Raw genomic sequence first — 27,186 nt, 5'->3', positions numbered from 1 at the left:
GTTGCTGTGCAGTTGAGAATGCGGGAGGTCACGGCGTCCTAAAATGGGCTTTTGCTAAATTTAGCAGCTTTCTTAAAAGTTAAAAAAAAAAAAAAAAAAAAACACAAGCCATAGGCGTGATATAAATGACAATTATTTGCTGTTCCTTTCTCTGTTGACATCCCATTACTTTTTGTAAAAAAGAAACCTAACCTCAAATATATCTGAATGCATTTAATTTTGTGGGCACCTGTAATTATTCCCCCTCATTTACATGTTGTGGATCTTTTTGCAGGCTGTTCTTGACGAATGACCTTGGGGTGTGTAGGTCTCAGTGTAGTGATGTTTAAATCTGAATGACCAAGCCTTGGTTTTCCTTGAGGCAAATTCCTAACTTCTATCTTCTTAGATTTTCACATTGTTCTCTCATCAGTCAAGCTTTGCAGCATTCCAGTTTATTTGAAAAGACTAAAACAAACATTTCTGATATGCAGTTGTCTGTCTGGCCAAGTTGTAGTTGCGGGTGGGTTATGGATGGTTAACAGCACCTGCGGCGGAGATCCGTCTTCCTCGACGTGTTAGAATGCAGAAGATAAGGACATCACAAAGCAGGGAATAAGGCTGCATATCTTGACGTGACCATGTAACTGCGCTTCACTTTGATATAGTTCAATATGTGATTGACTTTTTTTCTTTGCGCTAGTTGATGGCGATGTGCGTAAAGAACACCTCTCCAAAATCACAAAGACGTCCCATCAAATGTTAAGATTCCGTGTTTCACACACACATAATATGAACAGTAGAAACTTCCAATGAAGTTGATTCTGGACTTTCCCCTTCACCTGCTCCTCATGCAGATCTATATTGTTTCTTAAAACCCATGTATAGCCTGAAAGCGGCTCTCAGCAGCGGTGCTGGTCAGAGATGTGGAAGAACGGATTCACGAGTTTACTTGAATAGCTTGAATTTAGTTGCATCAGAAAGACTTTTGTTGTGTTAATAAATATTTTGCCACTTAAAAACATTAATTGAACATTTATTGACATCGCTCCGTGCCAGATATTCGCTAATTATCCGTCATTTCTGAAGGGGCAGAACAAAGAGCAAGCAGGCTATGACTCACTTCAGTCTAGTATGACATCATCCACATTTTCCTTGTAATAGTACCTTATTTAGATAGATGGATGGATAACAGGCAGACAGATAGATAGATAGATTATGTAATATAGCTTTAATTGTACAAAACATTTTATTATTAGCAGTGTACATTATTATTATTTACTATAATACAGTGTATTGGCTGAACTGACATGGTTTTCCTCAAGTGAAATTTTAGAGAAGTAAGTCAATGAAAATATCTTTGCGTGACTGAAATTAAAGTTAAAGTCCAAACTACATGCTATAAATGGATTTGAATGAAATCACAGTTTGACTGTTACATCAAAGAACTCCTCCTCGACTCCTCAAAACTCAAGGACAGAGTAACAGTTCCACTACCAAAGCTCACTCTCGGCTTATGATTTCCTGACGCAGGTTCGCAGCCATTGCCGTCGGTCTTCAGGCTGATGGATGAAGATGGAGACGAGGAAGAAGATCCGCCAGTGCTGCTGGCCTTTTTTCTTGTTGCACTGTGTTTGAGTGTAGCTTTGGCAGCCACTTTGAAAGCGTGAGCCGCAGTGCTGCATCGGACTTCTTCTGTCGTGTTCCTGGAGGGTTTGAAGAGGATGATGTAGACCTTGTTCAAGAAGATGCACGCTAGCATCCCAAAGCTGGATGCCAATATAGCGATAACCTCTACAGCTGAAACAAACTTGCCATACGTACTAAAGTATGCAGGGATGAAAGAGATCCAAACTATGAAGAATATAAGCATGCTGAACGTGATGAACTTGGCCTCTGTAAAGTTTTCCGGAAGTTTCCGTGATTTAAAAGCAAAGAAGAAACATATAGCTGCCAGGAGGCATGTATAGCCAATGAGAAATCCGAGTGCCATCACAGAGCCCTCGTTGCAAGTGATGAAAATGATTTCATCAATGTCATGATTCCTGTAGCTGGAAGGTGGCGCGTTATAAAGCCAAACTATGCAGATCATGACTTGGACAAACGTGAACAGGAACACCAATAAGAACTGCAGGTTCAGCCCCCACCATTTACGGTGGAGGCTTGTTGGGATTTTGGCTTCAAATACCAACAGTACCCGGTTAGTTTTCACAAGGATGCAGGAGATACAGAGAACAAAACTGATCCCAAAGGCAGGTTGGCGTAAACGGCATGTCCAATTCTGGGGCTCTCCGATGAAGACAAGGGAGCTGGAAAAGCAACAGATAAGTGACAACAAGAGAACATAGGACAGCTCTCGGTTTGTGGCCTTCACTATAGGGGTGTTACGAAATCTGACAAACACTCCCATCACAAAGGCTGTCAAGACGACACCCAAGACTGCACATATGGTCAATGCTATCCCAAATGGTTCTGTCCAGGAGAGGAACTCAATTTCCTTCAGGAAGCAGAATGTGTGGTTCCCATCAGACCACGAGTCGTGTGGACATTTTGTGCAAATGCTGGCATCTGTGTAAATAAAAATAATCAGCATAAGAGATGGCAACGTGAACAAAGTGTAGTAGACATGAGATTGTAAAGGCTTGGTCTCTCAATACCTCTTTGATGACTGTACTCGCCATCTGAGCACTCAGTGCACTCAAAGCAGCACGTGGGCATACTGTCAATAATCCCCTTTCTTGTACCAGGATCGCAATCCTCACTGCAGTTGGAAAATGGTACCTGAGGGATATAAACACGGAGGAGTTGCATCAGCAAATAAATCCACAGAGGAATGTGTGTTCAACTCTAATTGGTGTAGTACTTTAAATCAAATATCACTCAGCTGCAAGATGGCCTCATCATTTATAGGAAGTTTCTTTGCATTTTTTAAAAACCTACTGCATTCAAACAATGTTCTTTCTGAAACAATCTATAGAATAACCGGATCAACAAACACAGCTGAGATCCGTGTATTGAGTATACACGCTAGACAAACAAGCTTGACATTGTGGTTTTGCTTTTGTGATTGTTTGCCATCTGTTTGCACAAAGAGACTGATAGGAACTAAGCATGTGAGAAGCGTGGGCGTGGCAACAGAGTTGCATTGTGTGCATTTTGCACAACGTCATTATGGTGAAGAGACATTAAAGAAATGTGAAATTCATGCACGCTTGGAGCCCCTTCTGCAACAATTAGCGAATGGCCAACAGTGCTAGTTCTTTTTAGTTTAGTGATATATAAACCAAAATGCCATTCCACTTTCTTTCTAATGCAGCTACCCTCACATGTAAGGGTGTTTATAATATATAGTAATAATGTAATGTACACTCGAAAAATCTTCAACTGCCCCTAAACAGCATTTCATCATCATTATATCACATTCTCATCGTAATTGCATATTTATAGTTCCAGGCAGATTATCTCACGAGAATGAGAAGGGAAGCACATCCTCAAGAAACCCGACTGACCTCAGAATTGTATCCATTCCACAGAATCTTTGTCTTGTCAATGAACAGTTTTGCGTCTCGCTTTGCATGCATATTATAGTATCCGACCTCCTCAAACACCACAGAGCCGTCTTCTGCAGACCTCTGCCAATTTATGATGGTGTAGTGTGCTTGCTGATCTGCATTCTCATCAAAGTATAGCTTTCCTCCCATACTGTTGGTGTAGTTTAAATGTCTGAGCTGCTTCAGGACCTGTGAAGGACACATTTGGATGATTCTGATTTGATTAATAGATATTAAGATGCTTAATTTTGTGGTTGTGAGCCAACATTTTACCTGCCATGCTTCCATTTTCTTTATATCTGCACAAGAGTTGTTGGCAAAAAGTCCTTTTCCAGGGGTACAAGTGAGTATGTCCTGTAGAGCCTGTGCTATGGAGTAAACTGCAACATATACATTATAGGAGATACGAAGATGTGTGTAGTCCAGGTATGGGGTTTCAACACTTGTAATATCTTCCTCGCCAGTACACAAAGGCCTGAAATTGGTGCTGCCATTCTCAATTTCTTGCAGTCTAGAGGTGTCTTCCAGATAACAGTTGAATGTTTCTTCCCAAAACTCCCTGACAAATTCATTTTGACTGTCTTTTTTTGGTTGAACATGTTGCAAAAACTCCTTAAATCCAGGTATGTTCCCTGCCTTTAGAGCAAAGCCAATAGTCCCGGCCACAACATCAAGATATTCTGGTTTGGCAACAAGGGAGGAGCTTGCCCACGCTTCGCTGGCGATCCAGATCCGATCTGAAATGTTTCTCCTGACTATCTCTTTGATTAAAGGCTCAATATCTGGACCGCTGGCGAACGCCACTATCACTTTAGCTGTGGAGTTCTCAATCCTGTCAGCCAGAGCTTGGATTTCATGATCCTCAAAGTACTGAGAAATAAGTTCATTTAGGTGAATGCAGATATCTCGCTCTTCCATCTCCTTCTCAAACTTTTCAATCCCTGGCCGTCCGTACTCATCATCTGAGGCTACAGCAATGACCCAATTCCACTGGAAATACTCAATGATGTCTGCCATAGCTGTGGCCTGGTATTCGTCCGTGGGAATAGTTCTCATGAAGGATTTATACTGATTCTTGTTGCTCAGTAAGCGACTCGATGAGGCATAGCTGATCTGAAATGAGAAAGATTTCAAGGTGCAAAGATTTTTACTTTGTTCTGATTATTGCTGTGAATTATCTTTATGCAGTATTTGGTTTCTTATATAAGGTATTGCAGAAAATGATTTGCATGCAATTATCATTTTCAGAATATTTAATCAGCCATATTTTATAGAGCATTTAGCTAGTTTTAAGGTCATGGCTGAGGTGACGTATTATTGTGCTGCTATTACTTACCTGAGGAATATAAAAAAGACCCAGTAGGTTTGCCACTGCTGTAGAGACTGCAGATCCTGCAGCTCCAACTACCGCAATGGTTGCAGGGATGTGATCAGTGCAGTTACAAAATTCATCTAAATTCAGGGAGTCAATCTTATTTTGGGCCACAAAACTAAGCGTAGCCTCCAGGGCTTTTGATACCGTGTTGCATGTGTCAAAGATCCTGTAGCCCAGCGTGATGTTTGGCAGGAAGGCACTGCTGTTATTTATCTCTTCAATTGCAAAAATCATGGCTTGGAGCCAACGGAAGCCACGGAAATTGAACCTGTGGAGGCAAGCAAAGCATGCATGTCAGTGAGTCGGGTAAACACGTTCAGTCATATGATGTTCAGATTCACATTTATTCAATATATAAAAAAAATATATTACCCAACACACTGTGTGGATTCTGGCCGGGCTGCAAGGTCTTGGTCCTTTGAGGCAACACCAAAGTGTATAGGGAAAAGCCCCCCGAGCAAAATATCACCAGTCATCTGTGCTCTCTGCTGTGGGCCATATGTCGAAATGACGTAACCAGACCCCAACAGTACCAGGAAACACAAAGCCAACCTCATCTTTCCTTTACTTAAGATATAATGTTCTACTCCTTAGAGTGAAGGTATTCTCAGTATTATCGACTACCACCAATCTGATGTCTGCAGTGCTTCATATTGCCCATGTTGGCAATGATCAGACTGGAGGGAAAAAAAGCGGGGTGGGGGGGATATTATACATTTGTTTGAGTTGTCAAACAAGCTACAATCACATGATACTGAGCTTACTTTCCCATATTAACGAGAACACAGGTGGAGAAAGGTGTTCGGGGTCAATGTGACCTAAGGCTATTATTGCCCACTCGAGCAGAACTGGGAAGTTCCATATTTTGTTAAGAGATTTCTTTTTTTTTTTCAGGAGTTGACTCCTTTCATATTGTTTCTGAGAAGAGAATAATGTTGACATCTCATTCTTAATTAACATTGCAGTCACATTGCTTAAAAGTCCCTTCAGAACTGAAAGAGAGGCAGATTTACATGAGCTGAGATCGAAGTCACACTCTAATGACCCTCCTTCCTCCCACATGCTGTGGCCACTCAACCCTGTCACCATGGAGAAAAGCCCACTGCATCTGGAAAATGCTGCTGGAAAAATGCTGGAACATTGTCCCGATAATCAAGGAGCTAACAGCTGTAGGAGCCGCCGGTTGCCATATTTACTAATATAGAGAGTAGTATAATCATATCAAATTGATTTTAATTTATTACTGCTACTATTCTGGATGAAATACACATTTTTCTTTAGATATATTTATTTTAAATAAAATAATTTAAGTAACCATGGCATTTAATTGTCCAAGCCAATCCACTGACTTATTTAACTTGACCACACTATCAAATATACAACCTGAACCTACCTGTTCCAAGCTGATAAAGAAAATGGATTTCAAAAGAAAAACGCCAAGCTAAGAAAGATAATATTAAATCAACTGATATGCCAAACATGGAAAAATAACCTAAAGTCAAACTCACCTTCTGAACTCCTGTGAGTGAGCTATATTTAGCCTGTAGCGTTAACCAGCAGCTATGCACAGATTTCAAGGACTTTTCCCAAAATGTCCAGTGTGATGAGTGAATTCACTGGTCGGTGGCGTTTGGTGCTTCTTGACCCTGTTTCTGCACATGAATCATTAACAGAGAGAGGGGCAGTCCATTTCCTTTGGCTAATGAAGCTCAGCCACTCGACCTGTACTAATGTCATCACATCCTCATGAGTTAAGAAAGATTACTTTATTTTGTAGTTATTCTCTGCAATCATAATATTGCAGGAAGATTATCATCATTGCCATACGACACAGTGAGAATGAAATAAAGGAGATATGTTTGTCCACAACTTTCATTAAAGTGTAGTGTAGTAGTGTCGATGGATTTCTTTTCCCAACACATTTTTGTGAGGGTATATTTAAAAAAAACTTCATTGATGTAAAAACCTTTCTTAGTACATTTGGCACCTATACAAATTGAAATGGATTCTTATATCTGCTGGGGCTTTTGCTCCTGTTACATGTGCATGAATGGCCACGGCTGATCGGCCTTTAGGCAGGCTTAATCTTTGCTTAATGCATTTGCCAGAGAAGCAGCAGCATGGTACCAGGAACCCCTCGAATCCTAGGAGCAGTGGATTGCACCGTGATGCGTGATGTTCCTCAAACAATTAGTTGAATGATTATGCTCTAATGATTTATTCTTGAATTTGTTGCCAAGCAGATGTCTATGGTAAAAAAAAAAAAAGAGTGTGTGATTTTTGTGACATAAGGTCGACATCCTAAAAATTAATGGTTAAAAAACAGTAGTATAAATTTACTTCATGATTTCTTATTCTTTAGGTTAAATGATCTCCCTCTCCTTTAGCCAAAAAAACCCAAAACACAATTTTGAATGCTGCATGTATGTCTGAGTATGCCAGAGCTCTTTCTGCTCCATGTTTGCAGAGCCTGTCCTGTCAAAGCTGCATTGAAGTGAGGTCACCAAGCACAAACACACATCAACAGTGAAGACATTAAGGGTTGTTAAGATGAGATGTGTAGAAAGACATCTGTCCAAAATAGGATTTTTTTTATTGGTTCATTCGGCAGAGTTCTCATTTGAATAGATTTTAATACCTCGTGAATCCCATTGCTTTTGTCAATTTCAAAATCTACTGCTTTTGATTTAACAGAAATAGCTGTGTGCAGTTTAATTTCCACAGTCATTTACTGGATGATGATGAAATCTCTTGTCTGTGTGCAAAGGTATTCAAAAAATACCTGCTGCTGCCACACATGTCACAACATTACATAGAGACTGCGATTGAGGACAACACATTTCCAAAAAGGTGATGATTTTTTAATTCAAATACTTCCTGTATCAGTGTGGATATTTAACATCTGGTTTACTACGGTTCTCATTTGTATGATGGATTATATTTGTTTGTAAAACTAGTCAAGACATTATCAAGTCTTTTACTCTTTTAATATGTGGAGCTCATTTACATTTAGGCGGACCCGTTTTTCCTGTGTCACGCAAACAGGCGGGTTATGTTTTCCCAAAAATCATCATATGATAACAGACAACGTTCTCGGCTCTGAGAAACCACTCTAAAACTAGGTCAACGTTCTTTTCAGAGTAATTTCAACACCTTTATTTAGAAAGTGTGACTTAGTGAAAAGTATCATTTAAGCTATATGCGAAAAGGCAAAAAAAAAAAGGTAAGTCCAAGATAAATCAGCTTCTTTGATAAATGTACTGTTCTGGTTTTCTGCTACGTGTCACGGGGGCTGGGCCGGACTGGACGCCCTGAACAGGCACGACACAGGATTTCAGATTTGAGCTGTTTTAATAGCCCACTAAGGAGCAATGAACTTCAGGAGGAAGGACTTGAAGTCGTCAACTCGCCAGAATCCAGCTGGAGGCCCAAGATGAGCCGGGAGGGCGTCGGTAGGGAGGCACCGCAGAACTGCCACGGAGACTGCACAGGAACAGCCTGGGACGTGGAGCCAGGGAGACAACGAACATGTGGAGTCAGGACTCTGGGAGCAGAATCCTGACACTACGTTGATTTTCAACGCAAGAGCGAACAAAAATAGATCCAACAAAAGCTTCACATTTCTGAGAGCAGGTACTGAACCGTGTGAGTAAGCAGACGAATCCTGAACTAGGATCTGGCCTGGTCTTCATACAGCAGGGGCAGCTGGACGGAGGACGGATGAGCGGCGGGTGCATCAAAGATCAAAACACATCCCACTGTGGCATTCAGCCGATAAGGTAGGAGTTTTCTGTGATGATAATAGGGGCTCAGTTTGTGTGTTAATATAATAATTGCACCTATATTAAATTGTAAAGGTTTGAATCAATGAGAAGTTATTACTCATTGATTCAATTGGTTTACTGTAAGGTATGTAAATACCTTTTGGAGTTAAGGCATGTGTACATAAGTGCGCTGCTTATTTAATGTCTTGTACAAAGTGTTCTTTCTTTCATGATGCTCAGTTGGAAGACTTCCATCCTTATCAAACCCATAAAAAAATTGTACCTGGTGAATACGTCTCTGACACCTGGTCTGTTTAACACATTAAATGAAAGATAAGTTTATTTTATATCTTATTTTATATATCCTTTTTTTCATTGTTGCTTTGTCTTGATAGAATGTCCGGGTCAAAGATCACGCTGCTCCTGGAGAGCCTTTCCCGAAGGAAGCCTCTGGAGCCTGAAGTGGAGGCGTCCAGCTTTCTGCGATGCCTCAGCACCGTCGACCTGGTGGCTCTAGGGGTCGGCAGCACGCTCGGAACCGGTGTATATGTGCTGTCAGGGGAAGTGGCGAGGAATGTAGCCGGGCCGAGCATCATCATTTCCTTCCTGATAGCAGCGGTGGCATCCATGTTTGCAGGGCTATGTTACGCTGAATTTGGAGCTCGTGTTCCCAGGACTGGCTCGGCTTATCTCTACAGCTATGTGACTGTAGGAGAGATATGGGCTTTTATGACGGGCTGGAACTTGTTGCTGTCTTATGTCATAGGTAATGACTTTGTATGAGCAATTATGAATTCTTGATATTATTTAGTAAATGGTTAATTCGGTGTTGCACCCGTGACACGCCTTCTTGTTTTCTGCTTTTGAGGAGCATCAAGTATCGCCAGAGCGTGGAGTGGGACCTTTGACGATCTCATTGGAAATGTCATCGCCAGCACACTGTGGAAACATGCTGGGATGGATTTACCTGGATTCGCTTCCTATCCAGACTTCTTTGCTGCCACTCTTATCATGCTCTTGGCAGGCAAGTTTCATGATCTAACCCCTTGGAACGTCCTACTAGATTTGATCCTTGTCATTAATGGGTAGAAGGCGGTAAAACACTGTAGAGAGTAACATTATCTGTAATGCATATACTGTATATATGTATATATATATATATATTTACCGGTACAGCCAATGTCCCATTTGATTCCATGGGAATCAGCCTTATATTTTCTGTGTGTTTCCTTTCCAGCGTTTCTTGCATTTGGTGTTAAAGAGTCGGCCATTTTAAACAAGGTTTTCACAGCAATTAACATTCTGGTGTTGCTGTTTGTTGTCGTCTGTGGAGCCATCAAAGGGGACATCAGCAACTGGTTCACTGCTGAAGATTCTCTCCCAGGAGAACAGTCGGGGTTATTGTTTGCTTTCATATACCGGCACATGTGAAATAGGTAGCTATCAATGTTGTTGATTACCAAATGACCAATAGTATCAACATGTCTATTCACAGAAACAACACATCACTAAATGACTCCACCATGTATGGCAAAGGAGGATTTTTCCCTTTTGGATTTGATGGAACAATAGCAGGAGCAGCCACTTGCTTTTATGCATTTGTTGGATTTGACTGTATTGCCACAATGGGTAAATGAATATATACTGCGAAAGGACACTACCAAATCAAAAAAGGATGTATCAACATGCCACAGAGTAGATGACAATATGTGCTGTTCTTTCTCCAGGAGAGGAGGTGGAAAACCCTCAGAAGTCAATCCCACTTGGCATCGTGGCATCGCTCCTCATCTGCTTCCTGGCATATTTTGCTGTGTCTGCTGCTCTGACCCTCATGATGCCGTATTATTTGTTGAGTGTTCACAACCCTCTGCCTGCAGCCTTTATATTTATTGGTTGGGACCCTGCAAGGTATGCAGTTGCTGTTGGATCTTTGTGCGCTCTGTCAGCAAGGTAAGAATCACAACCCAATTTTGTAACTCAAAGAAAAATGCATGTGTTTTACTTGGTTTTACTTTCATTTTTTCCCACAGTATTTTTTGATTTTATTATCATTACTGCCCCTGGTCTACCCCGCCTCTCGCCCATTGACTGCTGGGATAGGCTCCAGCAACTCCCGTGACCTACAAAGCAGAAAAAAAGCAGACAAGATTCAATGAACGATTGAATATTTTTAGTTAACATGTAGAGTCAGATGTAAATGAGGATCAATGTAATGTTCCAAATTAAAACAGAAGCAAACAATGTTCAAAACATAATTTTTTATGATGGATTATTTGTGCCACAGCCTGTTAGGAACAATGTTCCCAATGCCCCGTGTTCTGTTTGCCATGGCCAGTGATGGACTTCTCTTCAAATCTCTCGGTAAAATGAGCAAAAGACAAAGTCCCACCATAGCAACCTTGGCTTCAGGGATCGTAGCAGGTAAAAAGCCAACATTGCTCATTATTTGTATTTTCTTGGAGTGTTTTTCTTGCTCCTCATCATTTTAAACTCAGGCGTTTTTTCCAATGGGACAAAATGTTCTAATATCATTGACAGGAAAATATGAACCATTTGGTAAATATTGTACGGAAGCTCAGTGAATGCAATACGCTTCCGTATAAATTAATGTAACCAGAATGGAATTTTATTCATTTTAAAATTAAGTATTAATTATTAATATTTTTCAGCTATCATGGCGTTATTGTTTGACTTGAAGGCTCTGGTTGACTTGATGTCGATCGGCACCCTCTTTGCCTACATACTTGTTTCCATATGTATCCTCATTTTAAGGTATGACTTATCACAACTATTCACATGAATGAAAACTGTTTTCTTGTATTATTTGTATTATAGTGATGCATTATAAAAGCAAAGATTGAGATCAAAAGAAAATCGTGCTTATCATGTGTTGGTCAATGACGTGCACGCCACTGGTGATGTGTGTGATGTGGTTTGAACAGAACAGTAATGCTACAAATGAACATTAAAGAATGAAATGCATTGGTATTTTATTCTTGTAATTTTATTATACTATATTAATCACTGATTATAATTATGTTTGCACTCCATTGCTGTTCTACACAAATAGCCCGGAGTGTAAAAGGACATACACAAACAAATACACATGCATGCACACACACACACACATACACTGTGTGTATGACTCATTCCATTTATATGATCTATATGCACTCTTTTTTACAGATACCAAGTAGATCTCAGTGAGGAATCATGTTTCAGAGAACCAGAACCCTTTACAGTCAGGGGACTATTATGTCCTCCTTCACAAGCCACCACAAGAACATCAAAAAATGTTACTGGGTTGTCTGTTTTTCTGAGTAAGTGATAATTCATAAACATCTTCAATCACTATTCTCATTATGGATGATTTCCACTGATAATAATCTCATTGTTTTCCTCAGTCTTTTTAGTTATCATCCTGAGCCTCGTCATATCTTTGGCTGTAGATTCTCTGCAGCGCCTTGTTTGGTGGAGTTTACTTTGTGTTTCTGTGATCGTATTAATGGTAGTCTTAAATATACTGGCCATCTGGAGACAACCACAGAGTAAATCCAAGGCTGCTTTTATGGTACCTATTCCTCACATATCATTTGTGCTATTTTTTCCCTGCACACTTAATGATATAATGCAATATTTATTTCCATCTGTCAAAATTCACAACTGATATTACACACTTTGTTCAGTGTTGGAAACACACTTAACAAAGAAGATTGTCCACACAGTAACATGCAATACTGTATATCTTGCAAAGTGTGTGTTTATTTTTTATTTTGATCTACCATTTCAGGTTCCTTTTGTGCCATTGCTTCCCACTTTCAGCACCTTTTTTAATGTATATTTAATGGTGCAATTTGGATCAAACACTTGGATTCGCTATGCAGTGTGGATGGCAGTAGGTACATGAACAATAATGCTATCACCTACAAATTTTCATATATTTTCATATTGCTTACATTCTTAAGAGAATATGCAATAACCATTGCCATTTTATTTTAACAGGCTTAATCATCTATTTCTGTTATGGTGTTCAGCACAGCGTGCAGAAAAAAAGGCTCCAAAATTCAGACAATCAAGCCAGCATTCACAGCATCGTCACCTCTGTGGAGCAAAACTTTGAACCTGGTCAAGAGTTAAATGGATAAACAATGTGACATGTTTGAAATATTAATATGAACATTTTGTGGGTAAATTATTTTCATTTTAGTCAAAATGTGTTTCCAACAAAAGTACATGCCCTGGAAGTAGATGCTGTCAATAAATACAGCTCAGGAAATTGTAGCCTTTAGTTATTCATTAATTTTGAACATTCGGTAGGAAATAAAGAGCATCTTTTTATTTTATAGTGTGAGTGAGAATTATTTATTTCTGTCACATGGGAACTCCGTGTTTCTGGCGGAGCGTTTTAACTCGTGCACCAAGTGAAACCCTGCCATCCAATCAGAAGGCGGGAAGCTGGCATTTTTGAGCATAACGGCAGTCACTTTAGCCAATCAGTGACTCGCCCTGAAGCGGAAGCGCGTTGTTCGAAACCAAAACGCGAGTCGGGTAAAATATTTCAGAGACGGCTGGGAGCATTTCGAAATCGAGAGGAAGATAAACTTTAGAGTTAGCGGCGTTCCGGTTCGACTGGTACAATCAAGTCAACCTTTTAATCAAGCATTTGAGTAAACTAATAATTTCTTCGACGTTCGAGGTAAGAAAATATAACATTTTCCATGAGGTGGTTTAATCGAGCCACCATGAAGCATGTCGATGACCGTACAGCTGATATGTTGACTGCGGAAAGAAACGCTTTTATCATCGAGACACAAAAATCTACGGGGTCTGCGGTTTTTTTTTGTTTTGTTTTTTACGTGGAGCAATTCAATTTAATTTCGTCCGCATCCACTCACCGCACGCTGAAACATACTCTCATTAAAACTCAGATATGTAGCATTGTTTAGCTAGTTGTGTTCGTGGAGCATTATAACTCACTATATTGTGTCGTTAAAAGAGCAATCTTAAACGTTGCTGTCTAACGTCAAATGTTTTTTTTTTTTTTTTTTAAATCAGAATAGGTGCTTTGTCTTTCTGGTTTTTCCTCTGCGCCTGGGAGTAACGCGCCCGAGGCGTGGCGGACTGGCGGTAACACCCTCACAGGTGGTTTTCAAACGTTGTTAATTAAAGAAGAAGAACGCAAGCCAGACCGGCAGAAACATGTTGCCATAGCAGCAACGGAAAGTTATTAAGTTAGAGTTGCCCCATAGAGCCGGTCACCTCAGTTTGGGAAGGGAAAATCTTATTACTGAGGTGCTGCCTGAGGACCACATACTGTCAAAAAAAGTACTAATCTTATTCTCCAGTGAAGGTTTACGCTTTATTACAGGCTCATCTTTGGGTTAGAAATACATTCACACCTGTGACAGTCGCCTAATTGGGTCTTTGAATATACGATTTAATTCAGATCCTGGGTATGTTTGAACCATTTTGCTGTTACTTAATAATCCTGAAGGTTATATTCTATTAACAGACGAGCATGGCGCTGTCTTTGTCCTCCCCGTGTGGATGTCCCTATGACGAGGATGAGGAAATAGCCGTGTTCGAGTCTACGGCAGCAGAGCATGGAGGCCCGGCGAGGCCACGTCTGCCTGAGATATCTGTCATTTCCCCTGGCCTTGACATCCAGAAATCCGTAATGGAGCAGGTGAGATTTAACATTAGTGTTGCCTTTGTGCTGTACTTTATAATTTCCATTCAGCATTTCTGACCAAAAATGTATCCATAAGATGTTTTTAAATATTATATACATGCCTGTATGTTGTTGTTTTTTGCCATGATATAAAAAAAAAAATCTGTGAGCAGACTGAAATATTTATTTTATTTCTAGAATCGTGTTAAACCTGCAGTCGTGACACACGGAAGCTGTGATGAGACGACCATAGAAAGGGTGAAGGTTTTTCTGCGTATCCGACCACTTACTGAAGCAGAGAGAGGAAGGGGCGAGGAGCAGGTACGACTATCAAGTCATGAACTTTAGCATTTCTTGTGTGTTTTCCATTTGGGTAGATGTGTGCATTTGTTGCGTTTAGTACATTTGCTCTCTGCCCACATTGCTCAAGGATAACGATTCTTTCAGGGTTGTGTGGCTGTTCAAGACGAAGAGACTCTGCTGCTCAAAGCGCCGAAAGACTCTCAGAACATGAGGACTGCAGAGAGGGGCGTCACCCAGAACATGCACAAGTTCATTTTCTCAAGGGTAGGAGAGTCACGCGTGTGCCTGGTGTTAAAAAAGAAAAAGAAAACGGGATTCATGCTGTAACAAAACAATCCTGAGAACTTCCAACGAAAGCCGCCAATGTTTTTTTTTTTTTTTAATCACCTGTCTTTGCTAGATTCTTAAGCCTGAAACCACACAGCAACAGGTTTATGAGTGCACGATGAAGAAGATGGTGAATGAGGTGCTTCAAGGAGAAAACAGGCTCCTCTACACCTATGGCGTCACCAATTCTGGAAAGACTTACACTATTCATGGTAAGGACTTTTGTTTTCTGTCTTACACTTGCATGTATCAAGCCCAAGTGTGTTCATGTATTTGCCGCTTTATTCTTTGACCTGCAGGCAGTGGTCAAGAGGCGGGCCTCCTGCCACGGGCTTTGGCGTCCCTGTTCAGGAAACTAGAAGGTCGTCTCCATGGTGCTGTGGACCTCAAGCCCGTCTTGTACCGGGATGTGAGGCAGCTTGATGCCAGTGAGATCAGAGTGGAGGAAATCCGCAGAAACTCTCTACTGAAGGAGGTATACAGAGGAGAAAGCTTTAAAGGTGGTACAAAACATGTCATTTCCTCATGCAGGTACCAGCGTCTGTTGTTGCTCAGTGTGTCGGTAATATTTCATTGCATATCTGTCTCGGTTTCAAACGACCTGTAGTGGGTCAGTCTTCGATCGGGTTTTAACATCCAACAAGAATAAATTACTCGCAGTTTTAAGTTTTCTGAGTTTCTTAGGCAGCTTGTGACGCAATGCCAAAAATAGAAAGGGATGTTCCCATCTCCAAAACGCTGGCTGTAGAGGAAGTAGTGCCTGATGGATTACATTGTTCATATGCAAGTAAAAGAAAAAAGGCGGAGGTGATTTACATTGCTAATTACCGCCCTTTGTGCCACCAAGGTTTGGCTTCTCAAAGGAAAAATCATTTAGCACAAGTTATGTACTCGGTGTTACAACCTTACTATACTCATAAGAAAGCCTCCTCGCGTACAGGCATGAGTCGATACATGCCTCCCTTTTTGTTACAGGAGGAGAATCTGAGTTGTCGTCGAGGAGGTACCACAACAGTCTGGGACAGCGGAATTGGAGGACTCTCTTCCACAAGTAGCGCACTAACCCAGCTTGGAGGTGAGGAGGGTGCGTGCTGTGTTGGATGGGAGTATTCCACCTTTTTAAAGACGTATCTTATGTTCTGTACTTTGTGTGACTTCGTAGACACCGACAGTGTTTTTCTGGAGCCTGACGGCCTTTCAAACAGTGGAGGAGAGAACCTGGAGGAGGGCGTGCAGTTCTCTGTCTGGGTGTCCTTTTATGAGATTTACAATGAATTCCTGTACGACCTTTTGGACGCTTCCCCCTCACTTTATCCGAGAAAAAGGATCACGCTGCGGCTGAGCGATGACAAGCAGGGCAACCCCTACGTGAAAGGTAACACGACTCGTTCACAGAATTGATTCACCTTCCTGACTGCTTTGTGTGAGACGGGTTTTATGCCTTGGCTCTTCAGACCTTGCTTGGATCCAGGTCCGCAGTGCCGAGGAAGCCTGGAGGATCGTGAGGGTCGGACTCCGTAATCAGAGCTTCGCCAGCACTCACCACAACCAAAACTCCAGCCGCAGGTAGGGGCACATTAAACAATTCTTTTTTTACTGAAGCTTATTGCAACTCTGATCGTGCATTCATCACCTCGCAGCCACAGTATTTTCTCCATCCGTGTCCTGCACATCCGCCCGGAGGCAAATTCATTCCCAGTCATGCACGTCAGCGAGTAGGTGAACTTCTTGTTTTCCCATTCTACTGTCGGTGTTGGTTTATTCAGATTTTGTGCTCAAACATGGCCGTGTGCTCTTTAGGCTGACTGTCTGTGATCTGGCTGGCTCTGAACGTTGCAAAGACCAGCAGAGCGGTGAAAGGATGAAGGAGGCCAACAACATCAACACCTCCCTTTTAACACTGGGCCGCTGTATTGCTGCTTTGAGGCACAACCAGAACAATAAGTACGTAGTATTTACCCATCATATTTAAGGGGGGGGGGCACTGGTCGATGAGGTTCTGGTGTGTTACATGTACTAAATTTAACTCTGGTAAACTTCTCGTAAGGAATTTAGAGTCAAGAATGAACATTAATGCTCAGCTCGTCTCTGAATAATTTTCATGTTAAACATCTGTACAGGTAATAGTGAAGGGGCTATAAGAACGTTCTGATGTATCCACAGGACACGGCCCCCTCAGGTGGTGCCTTTCAGGGACAGCAAACTGACCCGTGTCCTGCAGGGTTATTTCTGTGGTCGGGGGACCTCTAGCATGGTGGTCAACGTCACTGCATGCGCTTCCATCTACGACGAGACGCTCCAAGCCCTCAAGTTCTCAGCTATCGCTACTCAAGTAAGGGGATGCTCCCAGCGTACTGCGCAGCCGCTGTGCCACTCTGTGTTCCGAGTCTAGACTGATCCTCACGTTTCAGCTCATCCACGGCCCGTCCACAAAGACCAGAGTGGCCTACATCCTGTCGCTGCTGCGTGAGCCGGGAGCGAACCGCAACAACAGCACAGTGATGGAAGAAGATGAGAGTGATGTCGAGGAGGGAGACATCACCATGTTTGATAATGAGGTAACATCTCCCATCATAGGCAAGACCAATTTTCTTTGTCAGAAAACACATCTCTGAAAGCATTCTTTGAGTTCTGCATATTCTTCCTCTTTTGACTTGTCCCGTCAGGGGTCGCCACTGCAAATAAACCTTTTAGTCGATTGCTTAATTCTGGCAAAGTTTTCCACCGGATTGCATTCCTGGCCCAACCCTCTGGATTTATCCGGGCTCGGGACCGGCTCAAGGGAGACGCTACCCGTACTACCCCTGAGTTCTGCATATTACGATATAGATATAGCACTGAGATGATGCAGATGAGCTGAAAATAGAAGTACACGTCTCCACCAATGCTGGGGAAAAAACACTTCTGGATCCACACCTTGATCCAGAGGGTCAGGGGTCACTTTCTTTCACTTCACATTTCTTTGAAATCTGTTTAGAACTATTTTCACAAAGTATTGTATGTATGAAAAAAGTTCTCCTTGGCTGAGGTATCCAGTTATAAGGAATACAGAAAGTCCATTTTCAGCAGCATTTCAGATTCCTCACTGTTCCTAATGATGGGCTATTCTTCGTTCAGGCTCTGCTGCAGGCCATCGATGTCCTGAAGAGGGAGGTGCAGCGCCAGCGAGAAGAGAGGGAGGTTCTGGAAGCGAATGTGAGAGAGGAGGTGGTGTCCGAGATGATGGAGGTCATCTCAGAGATGAAGGACGGCTTCAGGTATTTGACATCTCCTCTTGGTTGACAATTTACAACAAAGTTCTGGAATGTAAAAATGATACCGAGCTGTATCCTTTAACTCTGTAGAGACTCGTTGGAGGTGGAGCGGACCATCATTGAAGAGAGGTGTGAAGACAGGATCAATATCATTCAAACACACCTGAAGAATTTCTACAGTCAGGAGCTGGAGGTGAGCGCAAAAGCATCAGCCCGTAGTTTGCATGACTGGGAAATGTTTTACTTCCGCATATTTACAATAATGATTTTTAATACAGGTTAAATTTTACTAGTGACGATCATTTTTAATTGGATACATGTCAGACACCCGAGATCCTGCATTTGATATCATAAATATAATTCTAGATATTTGTTTTACATTCTTCTTACTGCTTATATTCCTACACAGACTTTAATTTTAGATAGTCAAGAACGGTTGTAGATCTCTACAATAAATGTTTTTAAACTGGCTTGTGACGTAAACGTTACAAGCTATAAATTGCCACTGGTCATTTTTCTTTATATCCTTTCATTTAGGAGAAAGACCAAGAGATCGAAGCTTTGACCGCTGAGCTTGAGAAGAGCAAAGAGGTTCAATCGGTCCCGGTGGCCGTACCGCAGGAAGACTCCGTGGCCCCTCGCCGTTCTCAGCGCCTCATGACCCAATCAGATCACAGTGCTCTTCGCATTGAGCTCGATCAGTGTCGCTCTGAGCTGCTTGCCAAAACAAAAGGTACGTTGCAAGGTGACTGAACCACTGCTCTGATGAAGCGTTGATATTAGAATGTTTCAGATTGTGCTGGTTCTGCTTGCCTGTGCAGAGCTGACGAACCTGAAGATGCAGCTGAACCTCCCAGGAACCCTCGGCAACGCTGCTGACAGGAAGCTGGAGGAGGGCCAACGGGTCAGCTACTGCTATACCTAATTAAACGTGGTGCATAGCTGTCTACCTTGTCATAAAGAGTAGCATTTTATTTTTATACTCTAATTTGACAGAACCTGCGTCAACTCCGCCTGGACCTGCAGAGGCTTGGAACGGGCCTGCAGTCTGGTGAACGAGCCTGCTGTCGCAACACGGGAGGAGAGAGGCTGCGGCAGGCGGTAATGTCGGCAGATGAGACGCTGGCCAAACAGGTACGACCACTCAGACCTTTACAGTTAAGATGCTCCCGACTGGGAATGAATTTATCCAATTCAGAATTGTGTTCGATAAAACCAGTCTGGAACTAGAAACAAATACTTGAGCTCCGTTCTCCGGACGCTTCAGTAGCTGAAGCTTGATGAAGAAAGACTGTTTGGGCATTGACTTGGTTCATATTGTTAAACGTGAACCATTTCGGCCACAATAATTACCCCAGTTTATTTCTTCTCGATTGGATGCTGGCTACAAATGTTTTAACTCGATACACGCAGTAGTTATTAGTATTTTTAAAGCACCATTCTGAATTTAAAATATTTCCTTTGCTTTCTCCCCTTCTTCTCTTCACTAACAACCTTTTATGCAGCCAGCTTTTTAAAATATATCTAGATTGCTAAACACTGCACCACGTGATGGCTGCAAAAGCATGATACAGATCTTTAATATGGCCTCACGTTGCACCCCCCCCCCCACCCCCTTCACTTCACCGTCCCCGCTGTAGCTGTGTCTAACCCTGTCCCACTGACTTGTTCTTAGGACCAGATCCTGGTGGAGCTCCATAATGGCTTGACTCTTGTAAAAGCTGACCTAAGGCGGAACGCAGGAACCTTAGCCCAGATGCATGTTGGTCAGCCTCAGCTGCCCCCATCAGGCTCCACTGCCACACCTGGCTCCTGCAAGAAAAGGGGCTGTGGGGTGCCAAGCGATGAGAACCGGCCCCCACCAAAACGACCCTTTTTCACCTCTCTGTTCCCGACTTGTTCACCAACGCGTAAATACAACAATCGCGTTGCTGAAGCAGCAAAAGAAACTCCGTCTTCACGGATTTTGCGGTCTCGCCAGCAGTCTCCACCGCCCAGCCCCGCCCCCACCCCTCGTTTTCTCAAAGGGAAGTACTAAGATTCAGTGGCAGCGGCTTCAATTTGATATTATGCAAAGAGAAAACTATTTGCTGGAAACTTTATATTGTTTTGTATATATTCACTTTGATCTGTCATCTAAAGGGGGGAAAACTTTTAAATCTAAAATATGGTTACAATATTACGATGCTCTCGTAAGGCTTGCGTCTCAAGTGGTTGTACGCTGTACTGTTAAGAGCAATGCGTGTACGTAATCATATCTGCCTTTGGTCACATGGTTTGCTGTAAGAATTTGTTCCCACAATAAAGTGTGAAAGTGGAGTACCATATTATATAACATGCATTTCATCTCATTCTGATAATGACATTTAAGACACATCATTAAAGAAAATACGAAGATAAAGACAAGCCTTGCATAGCAGGCACGCTTTATTTATACAAATGACATATATACATGCACAGCATTGATGAAACAACTCAAATATAAACCAAACAAGTTTTTGTATTTATGGAAATAGTTCAAGGTGTGCTCCTGGTCAATAGCCTTGTTTTCACCTTTGTCATGGACAAACACGGTGAACGGTCTCCCAACGCGGACCGCCAGCTCCGTGTCACCGGATGCTCCAACTGGTGTCAGGGTGTGAAAGAAATGAGGTTCAACGGAGACACCCTCCTAACAGGAGTGTTGCTGTTTGAGAGCGGGGCAAACAGATCCGCTGATGGCGTCTCAATCTGATCTCTGACCTGCGAGATCTGCCTCAACAGGGCCTTTCCCTCCTCACGAGCCTGCCAGTGACCATCGGCACCAGTTAGCACGTTAGTTTACACAACATCGGAACGTAGCGCTCGGATCATGCAGGCGCACTTACGTCATTGTAGTCACAACAGCGCTGGGCGCAGAGGGACGCCTCGTCGTACAGCTTGTTCTTGAAATAGTACTGACCCAGGTACCGCAGGGCTGTGCTCACCTCCGCGTGCTCCAGCTGTTCCTGTGAAGGTTGCATCACAAACACTGAGTGAATCAATAGACGCACGTGAAAACACCTGTTGTCTCTAGCTGTACCTAAAGGGTTTAGCACAGACAGTGATGTCAAAAATGTGGATGTTCAGATCCTGTAAAATTCTTACCCCACAGGAGAAAATGTCTTGGCTGTAAAGCATGTAACACTGCGCAGCATCGTCGGACTCATTCAGCTGTTCATGGAGCCTAGCAAAGGAGTCAGGATTAACATTCAGTTAACAGAGCTACGTAAGATTTGTGACATTGGTCAGACACTAGAATGTTGACACTATTCAGCACCATTTTATTCAACCATAAGATCATTGGATTTGCTGGTAAAAGTGATATCCATCGTCACTACAAGTCCATAAAGTCCAGCTCTTAGGGAGCAGAGACGGGCCGTCGTGAGGTGGTAGTTCTAGTATGACTTGTATTTCCACTGTCGACAGTGACAGAATCTTACTTGGCCAGTTTGAGTAAAGCCATTTTCTCCACATCGCCAACAGAGTACGCCCTCCAGTAACACTAGAACAAAACAGAACATTTCAGGCCAAAAACAGGCCAGAGAGCCGGTGAAATGAGATTCACTGACAGCTGATACATACCTTCTTGGCTTCCACCTGCTGTGAAAGTTTTTCATAACTTTCCCCCAGTGCGACCAACATGCGAGAGTCATTGGGCCTGCAAAAATACACCCCAGTGTGTTAAAACAAATAAATCGCATTTCATATGTTCAGAACACATTTAGTTGTGAAATGTCTTTTCTCTTCTTCTTTGAAACGCACGCATGAAACAACTTTTTAATACTCCATACCTGAGCTGGTGAGCCTTTCGGTAGTAGTACAAACAATAAAAGGGCATCTTGAGGATCTCGTATGTTTGGCCCAAGCCATACCAAGCACGGTAATCACGCTTGTTCACTTCAATAGCATGCCTAATGAAGAAAAAAAACAGAGTGGAAAACAATGTGGGAATCCTCCATACGGCTGGGGAAAAGGTTCATTTCTGAAATTAGATCGTTAAAGCAAACAGCCCGAAGGCTGGAGAGAATATGGCGCTCAACAAAATTGGAGGAGTCTTGTTTAATCTGGCAAAACAGCCTCATAATTTAGAGCAGCATATTTACTCATCGTTATTAGAAGAGACCAAATGCAATCCACGGTTTCTCTTTGACACCGTAGCTAGGCTAACACAAAGCACCAGCTCTATTGACACTTCTGTTCCCACAAGTCTCAGTAGTGAAGATTACATGAACTTCTTCAGTAGCAAAATCGAACCTAATCGGGATGACATTCATCAGCATCTGCCTTCGTGTGGCACTGACCCCTCCCTGAGCAATGGAAGGAGAGATACGACTGTTACGCTTGATAGTTACACCCCCCTTAACCTGCAGTCAGTCAGTGGCTCAGTGGGTTGGACCTTGGGCTTCTCTTGTGCTCCGTCTTTCCCTGCTACACGTGTAAAATGCCTTGAGATAACTTTCTGTTATGATCTGGTGCTCCAGAAATAAAATGGAATTGAAAGCTGGGGACTGTCAGTAAAAAAAATTCACGATGATGGAATGCGTCTCCAGGCTGACCTGTAGGCCTGAATGGCAGCCGAAGTGTTCTTCATTTCCATGTACTCGTGTCCCATGAGCGTCCAGGCGCCAAGACAGCGAGGGTTTAGTTTCAAGGCCCGCTGGAAGTAAAGAGCCGCTTTCTCATGCTGCGAGCGCAAACTATAATAGTTGCCTGTGGGGGAGACAATTTTATAGGATTAAGACATCTGTGTGGGTGGGGAGGGGAGGGGGGGGGGGGGCTACAGCCCAGAGGTGAAACCTATACAACGGGTTTCCTACAACTCATTGAATTTATTGATTCTCATTAGCGTTAATGTATCCCCACCAGCCATTCAGAACTAAGAAGTCTCTAAGATGAAAGGGAAATGTCTTCAAACGTGTTCTACAAGTTCATTTTTACTACATTAAACACAGAGATATTAAGGAATAAACTATAACCATTCAACATTTTGAACTCAACAGTGTTTTTAAATTAGAACAAGGGTTTAACACATGAAATAGGACAATCTGTTTGCAGATTAGGTAATGTTCTAAACTTGAAAGTATTTGTGTTCAAGTAACAACTCAACAAAAGGTTGTAGCAAACGAGAGTTCATATTTTGATATCTTAAATCTGCATTAAGTCACTTATAAAAATACAACAACTCAGTCATACATGAAATAAACATGCTAATTGACTGTTTATACTGTAACAACAACATGGACTGCATTGAGGTTCACAGGATATGTATAGGGTTCAGAATTTTGAATACTGTATTTATGTACCGGTAAACATTAATGTTAATGAGTTTGGCTTAGCACATACCAATAACGCAGCATGTTTCCACTCTGTACTTGTCAATCTCCACCAGGTTGTGGGCCAAGTAGCTCAACTCTGGCTTCATGCTCTGTGGAAGAATTTATCATCATCATCATCATCATCAGTGAACGTAAACCGTTTTCAATATATTGGATGCACTAATGGGCGCATTATCATAAAAAATAAAAAAGAGTCAAAACACACTTCTTCTCTGCCAATCAGTTAAGTATCACATCACAAGTGGTGAACTCACTTTGACATAGAGCAGATTGGAGAATGTGTCCATGTTATCAATACGATACGGATCCCGCTCCCTCAGCTCGTTGAATAGCGCCAAAGCTTGGTCAATATCTGAAATGAAAATGTGTGTTTTAAAACTAAAGCTGTTAACACAAGCAGCAAAACTGTGATGGAGAAAGGTAGAAATCTAAACCTCTGATGTTGTGGTAGGCAACCGCTATCTGTGATGTTATATAGGTGCTCTTGGAAAACCCGGCCTCAATGAGGTTCTGGTATTTCTGCAATGCCTCTTTAATCATCTGCAGCTCTGTGTACATGTGGGCCATGAAGAAGTCTTTAATCCAGCAATCTGGCAGAGACAGTGACTTCAACTGGGGAGAAAGATGAGGAGAAAGAATTCCACACTCTATAATCACCTGATGTCAACATTGTTTTTTAACAAATTAGATTGCGTTTAGAGATTTGAGCTTTGGTGTAAAATGAAGCTAATGACACAGTTTGCATATTTATAAACAGCAAACTTACCATTTCAATGTTGGTGATCAGGTTACTAAGCTCCAACCAGGCTCCCCAGTGAAGCGGCAATGCATGAATTGCCTCAACAAAGACCTCCACCGCCTCCTTCAGGAGATCCAGCTTCCGAAGCACCACCCCATACCTGTGTTTTACACACACATGCTGTTTTAGCATCAGTCCAATGTATTACTTTATGCATTCTGGGGACAGCGTTTTCACTCAAGAGGAAAAACTTACAGGTACAGGGCAAACCCGTCCAACTCTGCTGTTAAATGCTTCTTACTCAGCTCCACCCTCAGTTCTCGCAAAGCTTCATTGCGCACCTGACCTTTCTCCAGTGGACCTAGAATCAAACAAAAAAAATTAATAAAAGCGTAACAAAAATGCAGTTATTTGAAAATATTCACGCAAAACGCAAAAAAAATATTTACCCAAGCTGTCTACAGTCTCATCATCCTTCTTTTTCTCACCTGACTGAAGACAAGGTAGGTCAAAATAGTTAAACAATAAAATAAAAATCATTCTTGTTCCAAAATTGACATGCTAGGTATTTACAGATTCTTACCAGATAGCGAGAATACATATAGAGAAAATAAGCTTTCTGACTGCGGCAGCCTTTCAGAAAGTAAGCAGCACGGTCGTACTCTTTCAGGTCAAAGTACGATTTGGCCAAGGTAAGGGAATCCAGGTCTTGTGCATCTTCCTATGTTTTGGACAGAGAGATCTCATTTCAATCATCTTCATTCATTTATCACTACAAAAAAACAAAACAGTCTCGATGAAAACACAATGGGCTTTCAAAAGGTAATAACTGTGTGAGGCCATCTGAACTAAATATCAGCCAATTTAGCAGTTTACATTAAATCTGTCACCAGGGGGTTAATATAATGTTTCCCTTCCTGAGAGAAAAACAAACTAACCGAAACTGCAGCTGATAAGATAAGATTTTTTTATTTTTTATTTTTTTTTATTTTATTTATTAATTTGTGTGATGTGATGTGATAGAACTTTATTAATTCTGGTTCCAGGTTGCTCCAAAGAATTACAGGAAAAAAAATACCTAGAAGAAAATTATCACCAGATAAAGTTTTATTTGTAGATACTTAATACTCAATTTCATCTTTTGCTTGTTTTTAACATGTTAAAGCATAGGCCTAGTGAAATTCAATTGAAATACAAATTCCAGTAGACAACCGAACAAATTATTGAATTGGTTCTACAAACTAATCATCATTATAATCTGCATACGACTAGGAAAAAGCAACTGATTATCACATTGATCGACTGTGTAACACATTCGTTTGTTAGGAAGAAAAAATGTATTACAACATGAAAATATGCAATTACATTTAATTAAAACCAGAATTCTCAAATCCTCGAAGTGTACAGACCTCTGTAAAAGGAGGCGATGGGGGTAATTCATCCTTGGGGAGTGGGACCAAAGCAAATGCCAATTCAGAGGCCCTAAAAAGAAAACACAGGAAGCATGTGATATACCTGGAAGGCTCATATAATATCACACCAATTATTTATTGCGAGAAGCATCAAAATCGTGCTGGTAGGTTTAGGTGTTGTGGACAGTCGGGTGCATCTTGAGAGTAGTGTTCCATGTGTGTTTATACTTGTTACCTGTATTGCTAATCTAGCTAATTCACTGGAAACTTGCGCTAATGCTGATACCGAGCTGACAGACTAAAAAAACACAAGCATCCAACGGCATATTAGTCACAGCATGTCTCACCACTTCGCGCTGTGGAGAAGTCCTCTTTCTTTACAAAGCGTTATTACGGATATAAGCTGTTTTTTAATTTGTACCAGGTCTCCATACTCACTACAGAGAGCCGCCATTTTCATATTTTACCGAGCACGCATGCTATTGGTTGAAATTACAACACGGTAGTCCCGCCTACTATGACATCATTTCCCTTTCGTACTATCGTCAAAATAATGAAATTAGCGTACAGGTTTTGTTTTTCTAGAAAGATACTTCATTTTTTATGTAATCCTAATATAAATAATTAATATCAAATCACAATATTAGTAATGGCATTAATATTATATATCCTTATTTTTTACTGCACATACTCCATTGCATTGAGCCACATAGAGTTTATTCCAGGCTTCTTCGAGCCTGGGCCTTCAGCGTGCACTGGGGCGATTTGCAGCTGAGTGTGAAGCGAGTGGGATGAGGATCAGGCTATGTCTCTTCTCGGCTGGCCTGGGAATGCCTCGGGATCCCCTTGGAAGAGCTGGAGGAGGTGGCTGGGGAGATGGAAGTCTGGAAGTCCCTTCTGAGACTGTTGCCTCCGAGACCCGGCCCCGGATAAGCGGTGGAGGATAGATGGATGGATTTGTTTATTAGTATCATTAAATATTTTGTTGCGCAATTGTTATATAAATGCAACAATCCAACGTTAGATGCTGCTCTCACCCTGCCTCACCAACTTTGCCCTGTTTCTTGGATAAAGACATCACAACATTGTGTGGATTTCTCACTCTAAATTTAGTCTCTCTCTGAGACCCACATTAACCCAGAGCTTACAGCTCTCTTTGCTGTGAGCTTACAGGTTTTTTTCCACTCAAATCTTCAGATGCCTATTATACCCACCATCATCCGACTGCTTAACCCTGTTGGAAAGTGGGCTTAAATCCAGACTTTAATGGTAACACCGTAAAGATAAGGATCAACATTACTGAATCTACAGTGAAACCAGTGAAACAATGGTGATGTGGACCAAATACACAACCCATGCCTCACTTAACACATGGTGTTCTACACACTAAAGTTTCAGTCAGTGTGAAAAGAGTGTATTTTTGCGCCAGTTTCTCAAAACATACCGTCTTCCTT

General features: G+C 41.8%; 4 protein-coding genes across 4 annotated transcripts; 2 read left to right on the top strand and 2 right to left on the bottom strand.

Moving 5' to 3' along the window:
* Positions 1-1,414: 1,414 nt before the first annotated feature.
* Positions 1,415-5,462, bottom strand: casr (calcium-sensing receptor). The gene is made up of 6 exons (XM_068744691.1): positions 5,278-5,462; positions 4,867-5,173; positions 3,804-4,643; positions 3,489-3,719; positions 2,637-2,760; positions 1,415-2,547 (listed from the first exon to the last, which is right to left on the bottom strand). The coding sequence occupies exons 1-6, from the start codon at positions 5,460-5,462 to the stop codon at positions 1,415-1,417; spliced, it is 2,820 nt and encodes a 939-aa protein (XP_068600792.1).
* A 3,603-nt stretch (positions 5,463-9,065) lies between these two features.
* Positions 9,066-12,958, top strand: zgc:175280 (cationic amino acid transporter 2 family protein). Its single transcript, XM_068744009.1, has 11 exons — positions 9,066-9,435; positions 9,538-9,693; positions 9,907-10,060; positions 10,165-10,298; positions 10,397-10,619; positions 10,954-11,090; positions 11,339-11,441; positions 11,856-11,989; positions 12,074-12,240; positions 12,460-12,568; positions 12,672-12,958. The coding sequence occupies exons 1-11, from the start codon at positions 9,066-9,068 to the stop codon at positions 12,812-12,814; spliced, it is 1,830 nt and encodes a 609-aa protein (XP_068600110.1). The 3' UTR covers positions 12,815-12,958.
* Positions 12,959-14,187: 1,229 nt separating this feature from the next.
* Positions 14,188-20,262, top strand: kif20a (kinesin family member 20A). Its single transcript, XM_068744887.1, has 18 exons — positions 14,188-14,355; positions 14,539-14,661; positions 14,788-14,907; positions 15,044-15,182; positions 15,270-15,445; positions 15,946-16,045; positions 16,133-16,345; positions 16,425-16,536; positions 16,611-16,685; positions 16,771-16,914; positions 17,134-17,302; positions 17,382-17,528; positions 18,088-18,227; positions 18,315-18,417; positions 18,762-18,957; positions 19,046-19,128; positions 19,221-19,358; positions 19,900-20,262. Exons 1-18 carry the CDS (start codon positions 14,188-14,190, stop codon positions 20,260-20,262), a joined length of 2,709 nt encoding a protein of 902 aa, XP_068600988.1.
* Positions 20,263-20,621: 359 nt separating this feature from the next.
* Positions 20,622-26,192, bottom strand: cdc23 (CDC23 (cell division cycle 23, yeast, homolog)). Its single transcript, XM_068744733.1, has 16 exons — positions 26,080-26,192; positions 25,730-25,802; positions 24,904-25,041; positions 24,770-24,812; positions 24,576-24,681; positions 24,348-24,480; positions 24,016-24,193; positions 23,836-23,933; positions 23,589-23,670; positions 22,802-22,955; positions 22,037-22,156; positions 21,828-21,903; positions 21,686-21,747; positions 21,351-21,429; positions 21,092-21,211; positions 20,622-21,008 (listed from the first exon to the last, which is right to left on the bottom strand). Exons 1-16 carry the CDS (start codon positions 26,190-26,192, stop codon positions 20,856-20,858), a joined length of 1,728 nt encoding a protein of 575 aa, XP_068600834.1. The 3' UTR covers positions 20,622-20,855.
* Between the last annotated feature and the right edge of the window lie 994 nt (positions 26,193-27,186).

Source organism: Brachionichthys hirsutus, chromosome 10, assembly GCF_040956055.1.
Source record: "Brachionichthys hirsutus isolate HB-005 chromosome 10, CSIRO-AGI_Bhir_v1, whole genome shotgun sequence".
Lineage (NCBI taxonomy): Eukaryota > Metazoa > Chordata > Actinopteri > Lophiiformes > Brachionichthyidae > Brachionichthys > Brachionichthys hirsutus.
The sequence above is the reverse complement of the archived record's forward strand: the minus strand, read 5'-3'. Positions and strand labels throughout refer to the sequence as shown.

What these genes read in the sequence shown, in the direction of transcription:
- casr (XM_068744691.1), bottom strand. Translation starts at nt 5,462, where the DNA reads ATGAGGTTGGCTTTGTGTTTCCTGGTACTGTTGGGGTCTGGTTACGTC. An exon ending in GAATCCACACAGTGTGTTGG is followed by an intron (nt 5,174 to 5,277) that starts GTAATATATTTT and finishes TTGCCTCCACAG; the next exon opens with GTTCAATTTCCGTGGCTTCC. An exon ending in AGAAAATGGAAGCATGGCAG is followed by an intron (nt 3,720 to 3,803) that starts GTAAAATGTTGG and finishes TGTCCTTCACAG; the next exon opens with GTCCTGAAGCAGCTCAGACA.
- zgc:175280 (XM_068744009.1), top strand. Translation starts at nt 9,066, where the DNA reads ATGTCCGGGTCAAAGATCACGCTGCTCCTGGAGAGCCTTTCCCGAAGG. An exon ending in TCTTATCATGCTCTTGGCAG is followed by an intron (nt 9,694 to 9,906) that starts GCAAGTTTCATG and finishes TTTCCTTTCCAG; the next exon opens with CGTTTCTTGCATTTGGTGTT. An exon ending in ATATGTATCCTCATTTTAAG is followed by an intron (nt 11,442 to 11,855) that starts GTATGACTTATC and finishes TCTTTTTTACAG; the next exon opens with ATACCAAGTAGATCTCAGTG.
- kif20a (XM_068744887.1), top strand. Translation starts at nt 14,188, where the DNA reads ATGGCGCTGTCTTTGTCCTCCCCGTGTGGATGTCCCTATGACGAGGAT. An exon ending in AAAGACTTACACTATTCATG is followed by an intron (nt 15,183 to 15,269) that starts GTAAGGACTTTT and finishes TTTGACCTGCAG; the next exon opens with GCAGTGGTCAAGAGGCGGGC. An exon ending in AGGCACAACCAGAACAATAA is followed by an intron (nt 16,915 to 17,133) that starts GTACGTAGTATT and finishes ATGTATCCACAG; the next exon opens with GACACGGCCCCCTCAGGTGG.
- cdc23 (XM_068744733.1), bottom strand. Translation starts at nt 26,192, where the DNA reads ATGAAAATGGCGGCTCTCTGTAGTGAGTATGGAGACCTGGTACAAATT. An exon ending in TGCCTACCACAACATCAGAG is followed by an intron (nt 23,934 to 24,015) that starts GTTTAGATTTCT and finishes TTTTCATTTCAG; the next exon opens with ATATTGACCAAGCTTTGGCG. An exon ending in AGCAGGTGGAAGCCAAGAAG is followed by an intron (nt 21,748 to 21,827) that starts GTATGTATCAGC and finishes GTTTTGTTCTAG; the next exon opens with TGTTACTGGAGGGCGTACTC.